The sequence below is a fragment of the Carcharhinus amblyrhynchos genome, chromosome 6 (genome assembly GCF_965287045.1).
Source record: "Carcharhinus amblyrhynchos chromosome 6, sCarAmb.v2.hapA, whole genome shotgun sequence".
NCBI lineage: Eukaryota > Metazoa > Chordata > Chondrichthyes > Carcharhiniformes > Carcharhinidae > Carcharhinus > Carcharhinus amblyrhynchos.
The window spans coordinates 117,520,808-117,544,007 of NC_137329.1; the positions used below are offsets into that span (position 1 = coordinate 117,520,808).

Genomic DNA, 23,200 nt, shown 5'->3' on the forward strand with positions numbered 1-23,200 from the left:
AGTAGAAGTGCAGGCCAATTATATTGTTTCTCTCTTCCTGGTACAGTTGCTCCTGGTGTCATCCTAACATAAAAGAACCAGCTGGGGAGAAACTGGAAATAAAACCTGTGTGGTTTGACCAAGTTATTAAGGGGAGCTTTTCTTTTCCTTATAAGAAATAGGAGGAGGAATAGACCATGTGGTTCTTTGAGCCTGCTTCACCATTCAGTACAATTATGATTGGTGATCTGCCTCAATGCCACTTTCCTGTCCACTCCCCATGTTGTTGGATTCCCTAAGAGACCAAACTTGTCTCCTGACTTTAAATATATTCAACAATGGAGCGTCCACAACCCTCCAGGCTGGACAATTCCAAAGCTTCACAACCCTTTTGACTGAAAAGGCTCCTTGTCATCTCGATCCTATTCCTGTTCAATGCCTCTGCATCTCCTTCTTCCCTAGGATAATTTCTTCTGGCTAAGGGAGCAACATTTACTTTAGCAGCCTTTTTTCTTTACATACTTGTAAAATGCTTTTTACAAGTATGTAAAGCCGTTTTTGTATTCCTGTAATTCCATTTTTGCCTTTTTACCAACCTTTTGATGAACTTTTGCTGTTTCTTAAAACGCTCAGATCTCAAACTTAGGGCGGCACGGTGGCACAGTGGTTAGCAGTGCTGCTTCAAAGTGCCAGGGGCCCGGATTCGATTCCCGGCTTGGGCCACTGTCTGTATGGAGCTGCAAGTTTTTCCCATGAATGCATGGGTTTCCTCTGCTCTGGTTACCTCCCACAATCTGAAAGACGTGCTGGTTAAGAACATAAGAAATAGGAGCAGGAGTAGGCCGTCTAGCCCCTCGAGCCTGCCCCGCCATTCAGTAAGATCATGGCTGATCTGAAGTGGCTCAGTTCCACTTTCCCGCTTTCTCCCCATAACCCTTAATTCCCTTGCCTACCGAAAACCTATCTACCCACGTCTTAAATATATTTAGTGAGGTAGCCTCCACCACTTCAATGGGCAGAGAATTCCAGAGATTCACCACCCTTTGAAGAAGTTCCTCCTCAACTCTGTTCTAAACTGCCCCCGCCCCCTTATCTTGAGGCTGTGCCCTCTAGTCCTGCTGTCCTTTCTGAGTGGGAAGAACCTCTCCACCTCTACCCTAGCCATCCCTTTCATCATCTTATATGTCTCAATAAGATCCCCCCTCATTCTTCTAAACTCTTAACGAGTACAAGCCCAGTCTATTCAGCCTGTCTTCATAGCTCAACCCACTCAACTCCAGTATCAGCCTAGTGAACCTCCTCTGCACTCCCTTCAAGGCCAAAATATCCTTGTGCAAGTACAGTGACCAAAACTGCACACAGTACTCCAGCTGCGGCCTCACCAGAGCCCCGTACAGTTGCAGCAAGACCTCCCTACTTTCATATTCAATCCCCCTCGCTATGAAGGCCAGCATCCCATTTGCCTTCCTGACCACCTGTAGGCTGGGTTTTTGTGACTCATGCACAAGGACCCCCAGGTCCCTCTGCACCGTAGCATGCTGCAGCTTTTCGCCCTGTAAGTAGTAGTCCGTCCTGCCATTATTCCTGCCAAAGTGGATAACCTCACACTTGCCAACATTGTATTCCATCTGCCAGGTCCTCGTCCACTCGCTCAGCCTACCTAGATCCCTCTGCAGACTTTCTACACCCTCCGCACAATTTGCTTTTCCACTTATCTTTGTGTCATCAGCAAATTTCGACACCTTACACTCAGCTCCCTCCTCCAAATCATCTATATAAATGGTAAATAGCTGAGGCCCCAGCACCGATCCCTGGGGCACTCCACTAGTCACCAACCGCCAATCCGAATAGCACCCATTGACACCTACTCTCTGCCTCCTATTTGACAGCCAATCCTCTATCCACACTAACACCTTACCCCCAACTCCATGCCCCCTAATCTTCTGTAACAACCTTTTGTGTGGCACCTTATCAAACGCCTTCTGAAAATCGAGAAACACTACATCCACCGGTTCCCTCTGTCCACCGCACTAGACACATCCTCATAGAATTCCAATAAATTCGTCAGTCACGACTTCCCCTTAATGAATCCATGCTGCGTCTGCTCTATCAAACAATTCTTCTCAAGATGTCTCGCTATTTCTTCTTTGATGACGGATTCGAGCATTTTTCCTACAACAGACGTTAAACTAACCGGCCTATAATTCCCTGCCTTTTGCCTGCTACCCTTTTTAAACAGCGGCGTAACATTAGCTGTTTTCCAACCTTCCGGCACTTCCCCGGAATCCAGCGAGGTTTGGAAAATAATCACTAAGGCATCCACTATCACCTCCGCCATTTCCTTCAGAACCCTGGGATGCATTCCATCCGATCCTGGGGACTTGTCCACCATCAGTCCCACTAGTCTGTCGAGCACTACCTCTCTAGTAACAATGATCTCGTTCAGGCCCTCAACTCCTACCATCTTAGGTGCATTGACCCAAACAGGCACTGGAATATGGAGACTAGGAAAATTTCACAGTACCTTCATTGCAGTGCTAATGTAAACCTTACTTGCGACAAATAAATAAACTTCGAAAACTTTAAACTTGCTGCAATTCTTTACAATTAATAAGTAATTATCCTTTAGCTTCCTCAATAAACCAGGGATGAATCTTACTGTAATTTAATGGAATTTTTAAAAATATTTTGAATAATTTCTTTAACTGTTTTTTTCACTTTATTTATTGCCATAAGTTTGTCTATTTACCCAATCAACATACAAGCAACTGCTGAATCTGCAGTTGCTTGAGGGTTATGTGAAAGAACTAAAAAAGTAACTGGCCTAGTAGCAATCAAATCAACTCCCTTAAAGATCAAAACACAAGTGATCATCATTGAATGTACAAGCAGAGGGAAAGGAGGTGGAGCACGATCTCAAACTCTACACAATGGAGAAGATTTTCACTGAAGAAGCTCTCAGTGCCCTTCTGATCTTCACTGCCATGGAGGAGCTGGGCAACGAGCTCTCAAATTAGAGGTCAGCAATGCCACTGACCATCCTGTTGGTGATAAAAGCCCCAAGAAACGATAGTGTTCCATCTGAAATCAAAGTGTGGGAAATCAGCACTGCTGCAGCATCTCCATAAACTTCTGTCTCTCTCTGTTGGAAGGAAAGGTTGTGCCTCAAGATACATAGAACATACATAGTACACTACAGCACAAACAGGCCCTTCGGCCCACTAGTTGCACTTGTATACCTACTAAGCCATAGACCTATCTATAACCCCCAATCCCATTAGATCCCATATACTCATCCAGAAGTCTTTTAAAAGACCCTAGCAAGTTCACCTCCGCCACCACCGACGGCAGCCGATTCCATTCATTCACCACCCTCTGAGTGAAAAACTTACCCCTAACATCTCCTCTGTACTTGCTTCCCTGCACCTTAAATCTGTGTCCTCTCGTAGCGACCATTTCAGCCCTGGGAAATAGCCTCTGAGAATCCACCCTATCTATTCCCCTCAACATCTTATAAACCTCGATCAGGTCACCTCTCAACCTTCATCTGTCCAGGGAGAAGAGTCCCAGCTCCCTCAACCTATCTTCATAAGGCATGCCTCCCAATCCAGGCAACATCCTTGTAAATCTCCTCTGCACCCTTTCAATAGCTTCCACGTCCTTCCCATAGTGAGGCGACCATAACTGCACACACTACTCCAAGTGGGGCCTGACAAGGGTCCTATAAAATTGCAGCATTACCTCCCGACTCCTAAACTCAATCCCTCGATTAATGAAGGCCAGTACACCATACGCCTTCTTGATCACATCCTCCACCTGCAAGGCCGATTTAAGAGTCCTATGGACCCGGACCCCAAGATCCCTCTGTTCTTCAACACAGCAGAGACTCCTACCCTTGATATTGTATTCCTTCATCCCATTGGTCCTGCCAAAATGGACCACTACACATTTATCTGCGTTGAAGTCCATCTGCCACTTCTCCGCCCAGTCTTGCATCCTATCTATGTCCCGCTGCAACTTCTGACATCCCTCCGTGTGATGCACACACAGTTGCCTTATACAGAAGCAAAAGGGACCACACTGCACCGATTATCACATCTCCTTGTGGGTAAGGCCTTGGCTCGCTTTGCTCTGAGCAGATTACAGATCCTGGCATCACACACCTATCCTGAGTCTGTATGACTTCAGAGCTCGCAGATTGACAATCAGCACGATATTCTTGATTTTTGACAGTTATTCGAGAAGTGCTGTGAACGTCGCAGACGACTTTACATTGCTTTCTTAGACCACTGGCAGTAAAGGCAGACTTTTCAGACTGTGGAAAATAAGCTGCGCTCCTGGATTGCTGGGCATCATTCCTCCTTTCCATGAGAATATGCACAGTTCTGTCTCTTACAATGGAGCAGCACTTTCAAGATCAGCAGCAGAATAAAGCAGGTCTGTCTCCTGGCGCCCATTTTCTTCAGCATATTCTACTCCCTGCTACTGTTGAATGTATTTGGCGACTCGAATGAGTGTGTCTCTCTGCATGCCGAGCTGATGGCAAGCTAACCTGTTCAACTTGGCAAGACTGTGTGCCAACACCAAAGAGCATAAAACTCTAGTCTGAGATTTGCTTCTTGCTGCTGACACTGCGCAGGCATCCCACACTGAAATCCACTTGCAGCAGCTTGTAGATTGGTATTCCCGAACCTGCAAGGAAATTAGACTGACTATCAGAGTCAAGAAAGTCAAAGTTATGGGCCAGAATGTAGAGATTCCACCTTCTTCAACATCAGCAACTTCATTCTGGAGGTCGCCCACAGCTTCACATACCTTGGATCAACAATCACCAGAAATCTGTCCCTTGGTGCATCAGGTTCGACAAAGCACAGCTGTTGTGTCAAAGTTTAGAAGGCCAATGTTGGCCAACAGTAAATCAGCTGAAAGTACAAAGCTCCACAGGTACCAGGCTTGTGTTCTCAGCTTTTACAGCCGCAACAGATTAGGGTTCAGTCCAGAAGCAACATGAACCCTGAGCATAGTCCATCATCACCTGCAACTGACAGCTGCCTACAATATGGCTGTTTACCCAATCAGCATTAGCCAGCTTTTCTCTCAAATCTATATAATTGACTTTGTTTAAGATTAGCATTCTTGTTTGAAACTAGAATATGTTGCTTTCAAGCTTAACGTGGTATTCAGTTGTATTTTTCCAGTTGATCTGTTACCGTGAGATTACTAATTAACCCTGCCTCATTGCACAGTAATAGGAAAAACAACTTTATGCCAAGTTAATTCCACAACTTGTTCAAGAAAATCAAAAGTATTCTGCAAACTCATCTTCCAGACTACATTGGTACAGTCTATATGAAGATTAAAGTCACCTACAATTGTTACATTGCTTTTGTTACAACCGCCAATTATTTCATAATGCTTTGTTCAACAGTGTATCTCTTTATTCTGACTCTCTTTATTCCTAATACCCACAACATTCCGCTTCCTGACATTCTCAGCGAAGCTCCTTTATCACCAATATCTTTATTTCATACTTTAAAATGAGGGCTACCATTCCTCCTTTTTTGTTCTATGTCTTATCAAAATGTTGTGTTCCAGAGGAAGCAGTTCCCAACCTTGATCACCTTGTGACCATGCCCCTCTAATGATGATTAAAAATAAATCATTTAGGTAAAGAACCTTTTTTTTACAATTATTTGAACAGAATTATTCACTGTTACTGCATTACCATTAAACACTCTGTCCCAATCTGCTTGTTTTTAACCAAATCACTACACTTCTATTGTCTTTACTTTCCTCTTTAGATTTCTAAATATATCTTCGCTGGAACCCTTCCCCCTCATCCTTAAGGTTAAGTTATCCTTGTTACATGATTCACCATGACACTGATCCCAACTTAGTTTAAATGAAGCCCATTCCAACAGAAAAGTTCCCTCTTGAATCAAAACCCTTTCCCACACCAGTGTTGAATATACTTTCTGCTTTTAGATAATTGAATTATATGCTATAAATAATCACACTGTAATATACCCTACCCTCATTATAAGATCTTAAATACATGGAGCAGAATCACAGTAGGAGCTAAATATTGACTGTAGAAGATCTCATTAAGAATTACCCTGGTACTACTTAAAGCACAGGAATGCTTGGCAAAATTCTATTGTGTCTGATAGCTTCATATATGATTTAATCTTGGTTCAGCAATTAATACTTAGTTCTATTATTGAATTTCTACGTAAGAGAGTCAAAAGATGTGCAAGTTAAGTTGATTGGCCATACTACATTGCCCCTTAATATCTCAATATATGTAAAGGGCAAGGGGATTATTGGGGTAAATACGTGGGTTACAGGAATAGGGCCAGGCTATTCCAGGCTCTGTCAGAGAGTTGGTGCAAGCTCGATGGGCCAAAAGGCCTCCTTCTGCATCATAGGGATTCTATGACTCTATATGATAATAAAACTCTCACAGTGGCAATATCTGAAAGGCAAAGCCTCACTACTGACCTTTCATTTCAAAGTTTATGATTCAATATTGAGTTGAATGTATCTGTGGGATATGGTGTTCTAGATGTAAATGCAATGATCTGGCATGGCCACTAGAAACTTTGGTGCTGTATCAATTATCAGTAAAATTGAAATGCCTAAGAATGCAGAAATGTGCTATATGCTTGCCGCATGAAAATACAGCTTGATTAATTGAAGCAGTTGTAAATGTCTAATCCAGTCCAGAATGTGAAAAGTTTTATAAGTAATTTGAAAACCCTCAAAGCTTGCATCAATTTTCTACGAGGTTTGTCTCTCCTATTACCAATATCCCCCACCCCAACAACCTAGCTAAAGGCAATGTCTCTTTGTAGGATATGGTTTCCATGAATCCTGACTGTGCTATAATGTCATAGCCAAGTGCATGTTCAGATCTGAGCCTTAACTGCATTTTCACCTTATTGAGGATCGCAATGGAGCTTGATAGTGTCTTCACCTGCCTCTCTAATATGTGGAATTACTAACGGGGTCTTGAATAATAATTGTAAGTGGTAACTTTCTCTCTTTTCCACCATCAGCAGTCCATAATTCCTGAGATCAGTGGTTACTGATTTGTTTGACTGGGAGCTGGGCTTGAATTTATTCTACCCATGAGATAAAAGTCTTTTCTCTGATATTTAAGGGTCATTTAATAATCTCAACCAGACCATGATGAAAATATAGATTACAATTACTGATTGTTGGGGTACGCTTTTGTCACCATGTCTGGTATGGGAAGATTTAAAAGCCACACTGCAAAAGGAATCTTCATCTGAGGTTGTCTTTAAGCCAGATCGTTAAGGCAGAAGGACCTGACTCAATGTCTGGCTTGACTACACCTTAGAGAACAATGAGTTGGTCATTTTATTCATGCAGAGATCTGCCAATTAAAGGAAACCTTAAATGAAACTGATATTTCTCTTTCCATGTTACATATTTAAATACTTGCAGATTGCTTTAAGAGCTGATCACATGAGTTGCTAATGAAATTTGGGTTTTGCACTCTTGTTTGTACTCTTTACAGGACATAGCTCTTTTAATAAATCTGTTGGTTTAAAACATGTGCAAACCACCTCTTGTTGAAAACCTGCAACCCCTAACATAATTAGGACTTTACAATTCCCAGATAGTACCTGACCTGACAACTGTTTCCAACATTTTCTGTTATCATTCCATTAATTGAAGCATTTTTCTTGGTGTGTAGCTTGCTATTTAACCTCGACTGAAGCTAATACATTCTTTTCTAATTCATTAACCATTTGTTTCTGTTGCATCATTCATGTTCCTTGAACTTTTATTCTTGGAAAGTTGACTGATGAGTTAGGTGTATAAGTATAGGAATGTGTATAAATCACCTGATGAACTATGAACATTTAAAGGATTACTGTCCCTGAGCAATTTTCTTTGCTGGTTGGAAGCTGTGTACAAATTGTATGTCCAGCTTGAATGTTATTCAGAGTCTAAGGGAGCCTCCTGTGTACCGTTTTATTAAATATTTCACTGAGGTGACAAGTTTTCACATCATTGAATAACAAATTGATTGCTTTGGTGAAATTTGGAAATATCCTCGGCACTTATGTTTGGAAAGAGAATCCTTATTATTTTGTTTTAAATCTCAGATACAATTGAAAAGGAGATGCGGAAACTGTTTAGTATTCCAGATGAAAAAGAAATTAGATTGTGGAACAAGTACATGAGCAACACATTCGAACCCCTGAACAAGCCTGATAGCACGATACAAGATGCGGGACTATATCAAGGGCAGGTATAGTAGTTCAAAATATGGTATTCTCGTGTTATATTTGCAAACAAAGGTGAAGTGACGAGTGTTTGATGCTTCCTGATACTAATAGCAGTTTCTAATTTCAAAAAGCACCTTTAAAGAGAGCACCTTAGTAACAATCAATCCTCCAAGACTTGCATGGTGCATGCACTAACTGTCCATAAACCTTACTCACTAATGTTACAATGTGTGATGCTTTTGTGGCCACATTTTGCATTGTAAATTGCTAAGCCAACAATTCCATGACATTTTAGACTGTCGTTCACTAGGTGGCTCAGTGACGCAAATCTGAGGTCTCTCCCAAGTTGGTCTCAGACTTGCATATATAAACACATTTGTCATCCAACTGAATAGCCACATGCAATTTATTGGTGTGCATTCTACACTTGGACCTCCTACCTGCTTTTTGTATGGCTGCTAAAAATGGCCATAAAATAGCAATTACTATATTTATTTTCCTTAATTTGGGTATCTTTTGGAAGACATTTTACTTACAGTTCTTTCCAGTTCCTTCCTTAGAGTCTCAGTTCAGTGTTCATCAATTGAGAAAGTAATGGAAGCAAACCACAGACATTTCTACAACTGCCAAATCCTTGGCTGCACACTGAGATCATTCTTCATGACTTTTTTTTTTACTTCCCAGAAGTGAACTACTCTCTAACTTGGGCTGACTTATGTTGCAACAATGCCAAGAAGTGAGTGAACTTTATCACTGGTTGGCAGATATTGAAGTGCCAAAAGGGGGCTTGTATCTGTGACTACCAACTACCTCAAATTTAAGATACTTTTCCTTGCATTTAAATTAGTCCATGACCTCTTTACCTCCCCCCCAACTTTTTTGTAACCTTCAACCTCACAACCTGCTCTCCCACTCCTAAACTTCCTGTTCCTTTTGCACCTTGTGCACTCTTCTTTCCCTTTGCCCCAGCATTAGTAACTGTACTTAATTGTCTCCATATCCTTTTTGATGACCTTTCTTGAAACTCACCTCTTTCACCTAGCTTTTGATTAACCAACCTAATTTCCCTTTGTCCATTTTCTTTGCATTTCAGGGAAGTGCATTGTGATTTTTTTTTTACATTATGTAAATACAAATTGAAGGAAGCACTGGTTATGCCAGCAAAAAAAAATCCCAAATCTTAATTCTCAACTGATAGTCAATGATTATGATTCATTAATCTCTGGTTTCTCCTCACATACGAACAATCATTTATCCACTGAGGGAAGGGGTATCGTAGGAACAGAAGTAGACCATTTAGTCCATCAAGCCTTTTTAAAATTTCATTTTAAATTCACTTTGTTTTTTTTTAGTGGTCACAAGTTCAAATCATACCATGGTTGAAAGCTACTTGATTTTGCAAAATCCAAGCTGGTTTATTCCTTATAAATTAAAAACCGACTTTATATTTCAAAACAACATCACAAGAATTGATCTCCAGAAACCTGCTTCAGTAGGTTATGTATAGGGAACGTGTGATGAATTTCAGATCTTTTGCAATTCCATTTCCAAATGTGAGCCAATTGACTCAAGTAGATTTAGTTTATCAGAAAACAAATCACAATGCTTACAAAGTAAACTTCTATTGAAAATATAGTCTTGTGATCAAATTAGTCATGAAGATATACATCAGTTTTAAATTAGCAAAGTATTTGTTGTCTGTAACTGCAAATGTCAAGTTCCTTTTTGAAAATTGCATTAATCAGTTCCTTATGCACAGAACAACATTATGCCCTGACAAAATTCCTGCAGTAGTACTGAAGACTTGTGCTCCAGAACTAGCTGTGCCTCTGGCCAAAATGTTTAGTACAGCTATAACACTGGCAAATACCCAAGAATGTGGAACGTTATCCAGACATGTCCTGTCCACAAAAAAACAAGTCAATTCCAACCCGCAAAATATCGCTCCATCAATCTACTTCCAATCATCAGCAAAGCAATGGAATGTGTCATCAACGGTGCTACCAAGTGGCATTTGCACAGCAACAATCTACTTGCTGATGCTCAGTTTAGATTCTGCCAGGGCCACTAAGCTCCTGATCTCATTATAGCTTTTGTCCAAACATGGACAAAAGAGCTGAATTCCAGAGATGAGGTGAGTGTAACTGCCCTTGACATCCAGACAGCATTTGACCGAGTGTGGCGTCAAGGGGTCCTAACAAAACTGGAGTCAGAGAATCATGAAAAATTCTCCAGTGATTGGAGTCATACCCAGGACAAAGGAAAATGGTTATGGTCGTTTGAACAGTCACCTGAGTTCCAGGACATCACTGCAGGAGCTTCTTAGGGTAGTGTCCTAGGTCCAACCATCTTCAGCTTCATCAATGACCTTCCCTCCATTGTAAAGTCAGAAATGCTGATGATTGCAAAATGTTCAGTACCACTCATGACTCAGACGCTGAATCAGTCCATGTTCATGTGCAGCAAGACTTGGACAACATTCAGGTTTGGGATGACAAGTGGCAAGTAACATTCGCCCCACATAATTGCTAGGCAATTATCATCTGTAATAAGAATCTCGTTACCTCCCCGTGACATTCACTGGCTTTACCATCATTCAATCCCTCACTATCAACACCCTAGGGGCTTCCACTGATCAAAAATTGAATTGAACCAGCCATATAAATATTGGTCAGCCGCACGGGTCAGAGGCTGGAAATTTTATGGTAAGTAACTCAATTCCTGACACCATCACCAAGGCACAAGTCAGGAATATGATGAAGCACTCTCCACTCGTCTGGGTGAATACAGATGTAACAACACCGAGAAGCTTAGCACCATCCAGGGCATTCCATCCACCACCCTAAACATTCACTCCCTCCACCAGCAACACACTGACGGAGCATGTAATGTTTACAAGATGCATTCAGCAATTCAGTACGGTTCCTTTGACAGAAACTTCCAAGGGCAGCAGATGCATAGAAACACTGGCACCTGCAAGTTCCCCTCAAAGCCACACATCCATATTGCTGTTTGTTCAGTATCACCGAGTCCAAATCCTGGGACACTCTACCTAACAGCATTGTGGGTGTACCTACACCACATGGGTAAGAGTGCTTAGAATGGCGCACACCTTCTCAAGGGCAACTGGGGATGAACAACAAATTCTGACCCAGCCACCAAAACCCACATCTTGTGAAAGAAGTTGAAAATAAATGTGTAATATTCATCATTTGACATAGAAGGCCCTAAAATGTGTAGGTTAGAGGGATTAGTGAGTAAATATGTAGGGATATGGGGGTAGGGCCGGGGTGGGATTGTGGTCAGTGCAGACTTGATCGGCCAAACGGTCTCATTCTGTACTGTAGGGTTTCTCTGATTCTATGAACATAGATACTGATTCTTCAATAATGCAGACGTGGCTTTCAAGCATTCGCCAAACAGTAGATAAAGTCACAATTACCCAAAATAATTAAGAGTTTGGAGTTGCCACATTGCATTGTAATAAAAATGTTCCCAACCTGATTCCATTGAAATTTTAAAAGCAAAATACTGTAGACACTGAAATAAAAGCAGAAAATGCTGAAGAAATTCAGCAGGTCTGGCAGCATCTTTTGGGGGGGAGAAACAAGAGTTAATATTTTGAATCCATGAGTCACCTTCAGAGATCCACACACACTGCCATATTTACACACACAGCCTTATTCTCCAGCAGCAGCGACTCAAAGCTGTCCTTGTCCCCAGTTCAATTTCATCCTTTGTCTCATCAGATGCCTCAACAAGAAACTTTTTCCTTCCTTCCAGGTGTTAAGGAATGCAAGCTCCTACAACTTAATGGTAGCACTGCCCATCTGGGACTCTCCACAGCTTGCCCTCCATCTGACTCCAGCTCTTGCTATGTATTCACTATACCCTTTGACCTTCCCATCTCTGATGCTGAACATTCTGCACTCGGAAAGGACTCGGTTTCATCCCCTTACATCCTCACCTCAATAGATTTCAGGTTCTTCTTCCAACAACATTATCTCCATGCTCGTTTTTTTTGAGCAGGGGTCCTCCCCTCCGTTGAACAGATCCTTTCACCCACCTCCAGTATTCTCCCTCTACCTGGGACCTTTTTTTCTGGCCTCTTCCCTGCCCTTGATCTTTTTATTGCTCTGAAGAGGTTATGTAGACTTTAAAAAGTTAACTCTGCATCTTTCCACAGATGTAAGTTGAGTTTTTCCAGCATATTTTCTGTTTTTAAAACGCTGAAATTATATTGCCAGAAAAGTTCCTCCCACTTGAGATTCTTATTGTGTTTGTATCAGCATTCAGTGTGCACCTCCAGTGCCTTGTTTATTCTCTTAAACAGAACCCTCAATACAGCAAATGGAAGGCATCCCCAATACTTATTGGCGATAGACCCTCATTCACTCCAGCCTGGATTCAGAACCACAAATGTTGGCTCATAAACCTAGTTTAAAGTTGCAAGCTATCCCTGCAGTCAAATCACCTGAGAAAAGTTAATTGAAATATATCGGTGTAAATCTACATTGGGGAAGGAGGAAAGAAACAGTCTTGTATATAATGAAGCTTAATTTGTTCGATTATATCGAATCATTCAGTTTGTTATATAATATGTAGTTATAATCTGTAATTTGAGCAGTGCTTCTTACAGAACTTCACAATGGTAGGAACAACAACTAAAACACGGCTCCTGTTTGCATTATTATTGTTATTGATCAAATGCTACATTGGTGTAATGTGTATGTATACGTATACATACTTCCTTGCTTCTTTCTATCATCTTTCATTTTATTTCAAATCAGGCACCCACTGAAGCCTTAAGAACACCTGGGAGACAAAGATAATTGATCTGATAATCTATTCTCATACATAATGCCCCCCACCCCGGTCCTGCCCACGATAGAATGTAACAAACGTGTCAGTGGAAAGAAAAATACATAGAATGTATGACCTAGTTAAATGTAATTCTTCTGAGAACTTTTCCTAGTACACAATTCAAGTTTGGCTTTCCCTTGTCCCAGTATGGTATAAACGCAATACTTCAAATGTTTCATTCTCTTTGATTTCCACCCACCCCCAGCCACCTCCCCATCCTCCCCTCCTCAAACTTTCAAATTATTTTCCTGAAGGAACGCTTCCCCAGGAGCCAGCTTCCTTCAGTAGTCTTACTTGACTGGCCATTCTTTCTTTGTGTGCATAAATATGATACTGCTTAACTAATTGCCCAGACTGCCAATGTCATCATCTAACATACGAGTGTAAAGAAGGGGCAACTGTTATCCAGAGCCAATTTGTTTGCCTCTCAGTCTACAGTGATCAGTTTTGTACTTGTATTGTTGCTCCAGTTGTTGTGGCCAAGTAACTCAGGGCAGGAATTGATCCTAACTGTATGACTCCAATACTCACTTTCTTATTCTCTTCTTTCCTGAGTTATCATAGGCAAAGAAAAAATATATACCGGAAATGTAATAATAACTGTTGCAACTTTCTCTGGGGAAAAAAAAGCATTTTTTCCACATTCTTCAAATTATTTGCAAAACATTGTATAGTTAAAGAATCAATTGTGATTAATACAAGATTAGTTAATAATTAATACAAGAGCCTTCAGAGCTGAGCTGGAGAGAAAGGTTTCCTGGGCAAATGAATCCATGATAATTGATAACAGAGGAGAATGCCTGTGGAACTACAGAAAGTGCTTGCGGTCTGCAGCAGGACAAACAAGATTTGTAAAGTCAGAAGGCTGCTTTGATATTTTGAGTATCTACACTTCAAAGTGAGCTTGATAAATTGGGTTAAAATGACCAAAGATGTTGACCGTTGAGAAAACGGGTACGTTTGAGGTTTAGGTTGGAAAACTAACTTACCAGAATAAATATGATGTGGGAAAACTGGGAGGGATAGACGTAGTCCTTCATAGGAGGAAAGGTAGAACAAAGCACATCTAAGGTAGCAGACTTGTATAGATGTAACTGAGAATAACTGTTGTTGGAGATGGAAATCTGGCAAGGAAAGATCAGAGTAGGTTAGAAATTGGAAGGGTAGTTAATAAAACTCTGCAGATTAGATCCAGGACAGAAAGAACAGTATGCAGTCCAATACATCAGAACATGTCTTTTCTCATGATAGGTGTGAAGTGGCTTACTGTGTATTTTTAGCACTTGCCATTTTCCTTCCTTTTTCCAGAACCACCAGATGCACGGGGAGTCGAGAGTAAACGTGGTGTCAGATGAAAGGGGGTGTAATCGGACCTGGTTATGAAACATAACTCTGTTCCCATTCCAATACCATACATTTTCCTCTAATTCTATTCCCATGATAAATTGCTGTACCCATATTTATAATTCTATGAAGGTTTGTCATACTGCAGTTGTACACTCCCACTACTGGAGCTGTAGAGGGAGGTTGTAAGTACAGCATGACAAATCTACAGTGGTGGTTTCCATTGTAAAATTGGGAAGGCACAGTGGTTACCACTGCTGCCTCACGGCACCACAGAGCCAGGTTTGATTCCTGGCTTGGGTCATTGTCTGTGTGAATCTGCATGTTCTGCCCGTGTCTGCATGGGTTTCCTTTGGGTGCTCCAGTTTCCTCCCACAGTCTGAAAGATGTGCTGGTTAGATGCATTGACCATGCTAAACTTTCCCTCAATATACCCGAACAAGCGCCAGAGTGTAGCAACTACTGAATTTTGACAGTAACTTAATCGCGGTGTTAATGTAAGCCTACTTGTGACAATAATAAATAAACTATAAAATAATATGTAGCAATTTGTAAAGAAAAAGGACACGCGTTCATGTGAATGTAAGATATACATAGATATTCTTCGTGAAGATTAGTTACTACGTGATGTTGATGACAGCTTTTCAGTTGGCATGGTTAATTGTATATTTTGTTTGTTTCCTCTTTTTAACTCTTGTGTAATTTATTTAAAGGTACTGGTAATAGAGCAGAAGAATGAAGATGGTACGTGGCCAAGAGGTCCTTCTACTAATAAGTGAGTTTGTTATTATCACATTTAATATCTTTAATATTTGCCCTTTAAAGATAAAGTAACATGTTGCTGAAACTGTCCATCTGTTTCAATGTAGAATTAAATTTTGGTATCTCACCCCATGACATAAGCTGTGGTATCAAATTAAGCACAAATCTCAAAGGTTTCTGAGATTAGCCGAATTTAAAGCTGTCAAGCAACTCTCAACAATGGAACTTCCGTTTTCTTTTAGCTTGTTCTCAGTATTTTCAGAATGCTGCATGGTTACATTTATTGCCAATTCCAATTTGTCCCAAAAAGGTGTTGAGGGGCTCTGTCCTCCTAAGTTAAGTAGTGCTGGTAACACCAAATAACTTGCTTGGTGATCCATCAGATATTTAAGGTGAAGTCACATTGCCGCCATAATGCGTGGAGACAGATTCCCTTCCCTGAAGGCCCCATTGGCATCTCTCCATTCCTGCCCTGGCTACAAATTATTTGTTGAATTTATTAGTTCAGTTTCATGCCAGCTTTTTGCACTCCTGTTGTCCTTAAACGTTTAACATCTTGCCCATAATTTTGGTTCAATTCTTGGCCAAATTCAAATACCTGCTATGGTTGGATTTTGCCCGTTTTAGCTAGGGATAACCAAGATTTAGCTCTGGGAGAATCGGAAAGAAACTGTCTTTACTGATGATGGAGATGTATACATGACCACAAAAATATTTGCCCAGACTGTTGTGGTTTGTTGACTAAAAGAGACCAACATTGAACGTCTATGTAAATTTAAAGGAGATAAATGAGGGAAATGAATCAGAAAGGTTGTCATAAGTCATCTCTTGGTAACAATCCCAATGCCTTTACAGGAAATCCTCATTTAATATTGTTAATTGATTCCTGGAAAACATGACTTATGCAGAATGATGCCATGCAAAACAGTCATAATCCAAGATTGCCTGCTTCCCACCTTACCCAAAACCATCTCTGTCAGGAATTATGCAGGACCGAACAGGGGTATGGCGACATACACACAAAACAGCAGCAGCACAATGCGAATGCAGGATTCTAATTGGAAAATTATGTTAACATAGGCTGATAAGTGAGGACTTTGATTTCTTGGCTCTTCCTCCTTCTCTTCCCTTCTGGTGCCCCGACAAACTAGAAGCTTGTGGCAAATTGCAGCAGTGAATTCACATTTTTAATCTTTTCAAGTATCAATAGACTGTGCAAACTTGAATTGATATTCACCCAGGGGACTACTGGGCTACCAGTATTACATATTTGTGTAAGTGTATAAAACTTTATATGCTGTATGTTTACCTTTCGTGAATAAGCGCAAAATCAAAGAATGGTTACAGCACAGTCTGTGGAGGCTCACTGCAAGAGCAGCTCAGCTAGGTTTAATAATCTTCCCTTTCCCTGTAGCGTTGCAATTTAAACTGTTCAAAAGCAAAACTTGAACTTCTTTTGTCAATCATTATCATCTCTCAGCCACTACTGGGGAAACTGATTGGAAATGTGGTTGGGGTAGGAGCGGGATGGTCATATTTTGTTGTTGGTTAACCCACTGGCACGTGTGGGTGAAGATCCCAAGGCAAAATAGCTACTGGGTAATTTAAAAGTTTGCAGCCATCCAAGGGAGCAATTTCAAGGAATGAGAAGGCACAGGAGTGAAACGGGGTTCATGTATAATGGACGAAACTGGCAATCAGTTTGCCAATTTGTACATCTGCCTATAGTATTGACTGCACAGACACCAACTGGTTGTAAACTTGGTGTTTGATGTTCAGTTTGAATATTTGTGAGATTACTAGAAAATGGCATGGTCAGGCAAATATTCAGTTGATTACAAAATAAAATTTGCTTGTAATATGTTCAAATAGATTTGCCATTAATGTTCATCATTTGTATGAATGACTTGGAGGTGATTATAATTCAAGATGGGCAGTTGATTAAGATGAATGCACACAGCTCTGCACAGAGAATGAACACTCGTGTATCTTGTCTATCATCCACCATTGTTCATGGAGGAAGACAAATAATTTGGAGGAAAGCAAATCTTAATTAGTAATAGTGGATACAAAAATAAGATTTAAAAGCTTAGTTTATTTTTAACAGATCTCTTGAGTTTAATTGATGCTGAAGGGCTCCATAGCTCAGTTAGCTGAATGACAAATTTTGGAATGGAATCTAATTCATTTTGGCATTTCATCCTTTTGAGTTAAAGTGAACACCATATGGAAAGAAGGGAAAAGATCCATGATCAGTGTTTGCCATGTTATCACAATACTGGATAATCCCATTGAAATATGAATATTTATACTGCTTACAAATTGGCTGCCACATCTCTTTTTATAACAGTGACTACTTTCTTTAAAAATAAGCACTTAAGCTTTTTTAAAGTTTATTTAATAGTGTCATAAGTATGCTTACATTAACACTGCAATGAAGTGACTGTGAAAATCCCCTAATTTGAGGTGTCCTGAAGTGTTGAAAGACACTGTACAAATGTATGCATTTACTTACCTTCCTTTGGGCACTTGATTCTTTTGAAACTAGGATCATTACCATTCCTAATTGACCTCAGATCATTAGCAGAACTCATTGTCATGCATTAGTACTGTGAAATACTGCAGTTATTCAGCCCTCTTGGCAATCACTTGCTTGTATACATAAGCTTAACTATACATTTCAGTGATTATAAAACGAAATAATAGCTAAAACATTCATAAGATGCAAGCCTTCATCTTTTGCTTTTTGAATAGGAAAGGCTAAAACAAAAGCTAAATGCTCTGAATGCTGGGAATGTGGAATAAAATCTTGCTAAATCTGTTGCTAAGTATCCCGCGTGTTGACTATAAATGGGAGATGAGGGTGGGGTGGGGGGAGGTGGTTTGATGGCGATTAATACCAACATAATGGGTTTAATCCCTGTATTGGCTGAGGTAGTTCTTGGGACCAATGTCCTCCCTGTACCTGTGAGTCAAAGCCATGATTAGCTGACCTCAACAGGGATGCTACAGGGAGAGAGAGGGCAGCTGTGCACCATTCATGTCATACTCAGTAGACCTCTATTGGCAGTGGGAAGATACTGCAGTAACTTGTACAAAAAAAGGTAAAGCATATCACAGCTTTCAAATGAGAGTTGTATGTTAGTTATCTCCATGTTTTTGTTTCGATCCTTAATTTGTTTTTTTAAAAACTAGGGGTTTGGATTGTATCGTGCGTACACTTGAAGTGACTAGTTCATAAAAAGCATGCATTGACGTTGAAGGTTTGGGTCAAGGACTGTTTCCTTAATTGGTCAAAATAGTTTTTAGCTGGTTCAGAGCCTCATGGCAAAAATCACAGCTGTGCTGAGTTATTTAATGATAAGTAAAAATTAACTACGTTAAACTTCCTAAAAGTGTTCGCTTAATGTACATCATGAGTTGACTGTGGCTCAGTGGCACCCTTGTCTCTGAGTTAATAAGTTTTGGGTTCAAGTCCCACTCCAGAGGCTCGGGCACAGGGTTCAAGGTTGACACTCCAGTGCATTAGTGAGGGAATGTTGTCCGATGGGAAGTGTCATCTTTCAAATGAGATGTTAAACTGAGGCCTTCATCTGCTCGCTCAGTTGGACATAAAAGATCCTATGACATGGCTTTGAAGAGCAGTGGGCAAGGTGGAGGAGGTGTGGTATCCCGTGTTCAAGCTCGTATTTATTCATCGCTTTTAATTTTAAAATATCCAATCATTATCCATTGTAATGTGTTAGAGCATAACTGGCTGCCATATTTCCTGCCTTATAACGGTCACTACATTTCAAAGGGACTTAATTGGCTGTAAAGTGCTTTGGGAAGTTCTGAGGTCGTGAAGGCTCTCAATAAATTCAAAAGACTTTCTCTCCCTTGGTTTTTCTCTCCCGCTTATGCTCTCACACTCCCTCTCTTTTGTTTTCTTATTTGCCCACCTACAGTTAGTGAGGTTTAAGGATTAACTTGCTGCATTTATTGTTTCAATAGAGCACTTTGAAAATAAGCTGGTTTAGCAACTTTAGGAATAGCTGTAATTTTGAATCGCTAGTTTTGCAAATGTGCAGAATGTTATGATTCTGAATAGTGAGAAATTTTAAAAGTAGTTGATTTTATTTTCTGCCTGATATTTTTCTGGATTGTTGGAGATACCTTGAGCAGTTGGGTTAGCATGTTCTTAATTTAGATTGTGGCCATTCATATCCTATTTTTAAGCAAATGCACAAATATTCCTGATGTAGGCAACTAACAATCCTTAATGGATTCCAATCCAATCTTAAATGGGCAGTCAAGTTTTGGATAGGCTATAAACATAGCAAAACTGATGAGTTAACATTTCTTGGCGAATAATACTACCCGACAGTTAATCTGCAAATTGAAACTGATTCATTTCTATAAATCTTACCAAATGTAACTCGTGATAGTGAGACACAATATTTGGAGCTTGGATAAGTTTCATTTAGTGGGAATACAAAGTACCTGGCACGTTAGCCATTAACTTAATTTAGACACTGCTTATGACTGCCAGCTATTTGGGGCGGCACGGTGGCACAGTAGTTAGCACTGCTGCCTCACAGCCCCAAGAACCCAGGTTCAAATCCAGCCTCGGATCTCTATCTGTGCAGAGTTTGCACATTCTCCGCATGTCTGCGTGGGTTTCCCCTGGGTGTTCCGGTTTCCTCCCACAGTCCAGAGGTGTGCAGGTTAGGTTGATTTGACCATGCTAAATTGAGATTAGCAGAGTAAATATGAGAGATTATGGGGATAGGGCCTGGGTGGGGTTGTGGTCAGTGCAGGCTCGATGGGCTGAATGGCCTCCTGCCCTCAGGAATTCTATGATTTACAAGGAAATTACATGTATTCACTCTGACACCCTGAAAGCCTCCCTAAATAACTGCAACATCCCCATGCACATGAGAATCACTTGCCTTAAAATGTATAAGTTGGAGAAGCAGCATCCACAAAGACATCAATCACCTTGAGTGTCATCTGGTGGAGCGCACAGAGGCCCAGCAGAAAGAGAGCACAGAATCCAGACCTGTTCCACTTGCCTCATCAACACTATTTGCCAAATCTGTGGCAAAATACAGCTAGAAATGGGCTATTCAGCCACCAGAGCACCCACCTCCCCAGAGTAGAAGCAAGTCCCTCAATTCAGAGGGACTGTCAAAAACACATGTATTTCCCAAATTGTGTCTTGGCTTTTGCTTCCTCAACCAATCATAATTCAAAACAAAATTCAGGCAAGTTCTTTCTCATGGAGCTAGTGGGAAAAGATGGTCACTCATCTCTTATTAACTAGGATACGGAGATGCCAGCATTGGACTGGGGTGGGCACAGTAACAAGTCTCAACACTAGGCTAAAGTCCAACTGGTCATTTGGTAACAAGAGTTTTCGGAGCACTGCTCCCTCATCAGATGAGTCACTAGGATACTTCCTTATAGAGTAACATTTTGCATTGGATCTATGTGATAGCCCAAATAAGGTGTCATTCCATGGGATGTTAGCTGGTTCAAACATCTGCCCTATTACTTTGGCGCAATATGTCTTATGTTCAGATGCTGCCAAATTATATATTTTATATGTTGAAATGAAAATTAGATAGAACTCTGCTGTAATGGGTAGTGAAAATATTATCCCAAATAAATGGTGTGGTTAGCAAGCTATAATGCAGTCTTAAACTTGCGCAATCCTAGACTTAGAGCTGGAGAAATAAAACTCTATGGCTGAGATTTTCCACTGAATTGCACTAGCTTTGTATCACAATTTGCCTGATAAGTGTGCCAAAGAGTTTTAACAGTAAATTGAGTTCATAGGAAGTCAAGCTCCCACAGAAAATAAACATTGTGATAATCCCATTTTTTTTAATTATCAGATTGTGCAGATGCATGGCAGATTTTGCATTTGGTATATGTAAATGAGCTTGAGTGAAAACTCTGGGCCACAGAGAGAGTGGAGGAAGATACTGGAATGTTGTGGTGTCATAATTTTGATGTGCCCTTCATTTTGGGTTTTAAGTATGGAATTAGTAGGGTCAGAATTAAGCACATGTCTGTTAACTCAAGTCCATTGACTAAATTACTTCTCATTGGAAATTGTGAGCACTAGTGAGTGTGAATCTTATGCAAAGCTTTTACCTTAGCCCTTAAAGCTTTGGTACAACCAGAGACTGTTCCTTATGGTAACCCCTTCCATTGAAAATTCTGTACGTTTTGTGAGAATCTGCAAAAGTGACACTGATAAAACTGTTTGTAACAAAGTTTGATACACAATTTGCTGTCAAACAATAGTTTCAGTTTAAAATAAATATTAATGATTATCTACGCAAAGGAAGAGATTACAAAAGCAACAAGTGCTTAGCAGCGTAGACAGTACCTGTGGAGAGATAGGAGAGTTAATATTCCAGGTCAATGACTTTTCATCAGAAGCCGAAGACACTTGATCTGTGCTTTTGTCTGTGCTCAGTTATAATATCAGACGTGATAAATTTGACTCTGCTGTACTTGAGTTTGCAAGGGAAAATTTTGACCAGGGTGCTGTTGGCTCATATTCAGTCAATGGGTACACACGTTCCTACTAACAATGTTGGAAAGGCAAATATTGCATTTGGTTTTGTTGTTTCTTGGCGACAGAAAAGCAACTGGCTGTCCCTGGGTATGAATAAATGATGTGGAGATGCCAGCGTCGGCTTGGGGTAAACACAGTAAGAAATCTCTCAATATCAGGTTAAAGGTTTATTTTGTAGCAAATGCCACTAGCTTTCGGAGCGCTACTCACCTGACGAAGGAGCAGCGCTCCGAAAGCTGGTGGCATTTGCTACCAAATAAACCTATTGGACTTTAACCTGGTGTTGTGAGACTTACTGTATGAATAAATGGCCAGTGAGTAGAGAGCAGTGTCAAGCACCATTAAAACTTGCAGAGTTATTATCAGGACTGCAGCAGCTGCTTGTATTTAATAAAACATCCCAATGCATTTCACAGGAGCATTCTAAAATAAAATATAATGCCAAGCCACGCAAATTCTGCTGACCAAAAGCTTGGTCGAAGAGGGAGGTTTTAAAACCATTAAATACAAGAGCAGAATTAGGCCACTCGGCCCGTTGTGTCTGCTCCACCATTCAATCATAGCTGATATTTTTCTCATTCCCATTAAGTGTTAAATAAGGAAGGGCATTCCAAAACCTAGGGAGTGGCAATCAAAGGAGCAGCCACCGATGGTGCAGCAGATCAAATCAGGGCTGCACAAGAAGTCAGTAAAAAGTCTGACAACACCAGGTTTTAGTCCAACCTATTTATTTGATAATATACTCACAAGCTTTCGGGGTTAGCCCCTTCGTCAGGTGAATGGAGAGTTCTGGCCTCAGACAGAGCATATAAAGCACAGACAGTTTAGTGATTACTGATTAGAATGTGAATCCTTACACCTAACCTGCTGTTCAAGACCTGAAGTGGCTGATAATGTGAGTGGAAGGAGCACTGATCACAGTTCAAAGAGATGTGTATTGTCTCCAGACAGTACAGTAAGTGAGGTTTTGCAAACCCAGGCAAGTCACGGGGGTTACAGATAGTGCGACATGAACCCAAGATCCCTGTTGAGACCGTCCTCATGTGTGCGGAACTAGGCTATCAGTCTCTGTTCAGCGACTCTGCGCTGTCGTGTGTCGTGAAGGCCACCTTGGAGAATGCTTACCCGAAGGTCAGAGGCTGAATGCCCGTGACCACTGAAGTGTTCACCAACAGGAAGGGAACAGTCTTGCCTGGTGACTGTCGAGCGATGTTCATTCATCCGTTGTCGTAGCGTCTGCATGGTCTCCCCAATGTACCATGCTTCGGGACATCCTTTCTAGTCATGATGTGGGCCGCACCGATCTCCTCAGAAGGCAAACACAGGACACAGTGGACAGAGTACCCTTCGTCGTCCAGTACTTCCCCGGAGTGGAGAAGCTACGACATCTTCTCCAGAGTCTTCAACATATCATTGATGA

The 23,200-nt window shown here is 40.9% G+C and overlaps 1 protein-coding gene across 8 annotated transcripts in view; it reads left to right on the plus strand.

Annotated features, from left to right (window-relative positions):
• Positions 1 to 23,200, plus strand: part of LOC145344246 (ubiquitin carboxyl-terminal hydrolase 15-like) — a 115,650-nt gene that overhangs the window by 34,109 nt on the left and 58,341 nt on the right. For 7 of the 8 annotated variants that reach the window (XM_080191276.1, XM_080191277.1, XM_080191278.1 and 4 more), the window contains 2 exons: positions 8,118 to 8,263; positions 15,161 to 15,222. In XM_080191276.1, the coding sequence (XP_080047402.1) occupies positions 8,118 to 8,263; positions 15,161 to 15,222 (208 nt within the window). Of the gene's footprint in view, positions 1 to 8,117; positions 8,264 to 8,924; positions 8,977 to 15,160; positions 15,223 to 23,200 lie in introns of those variants that run through there. The other variant, XM_080191283.1, reaches the window with a different exon arrangement.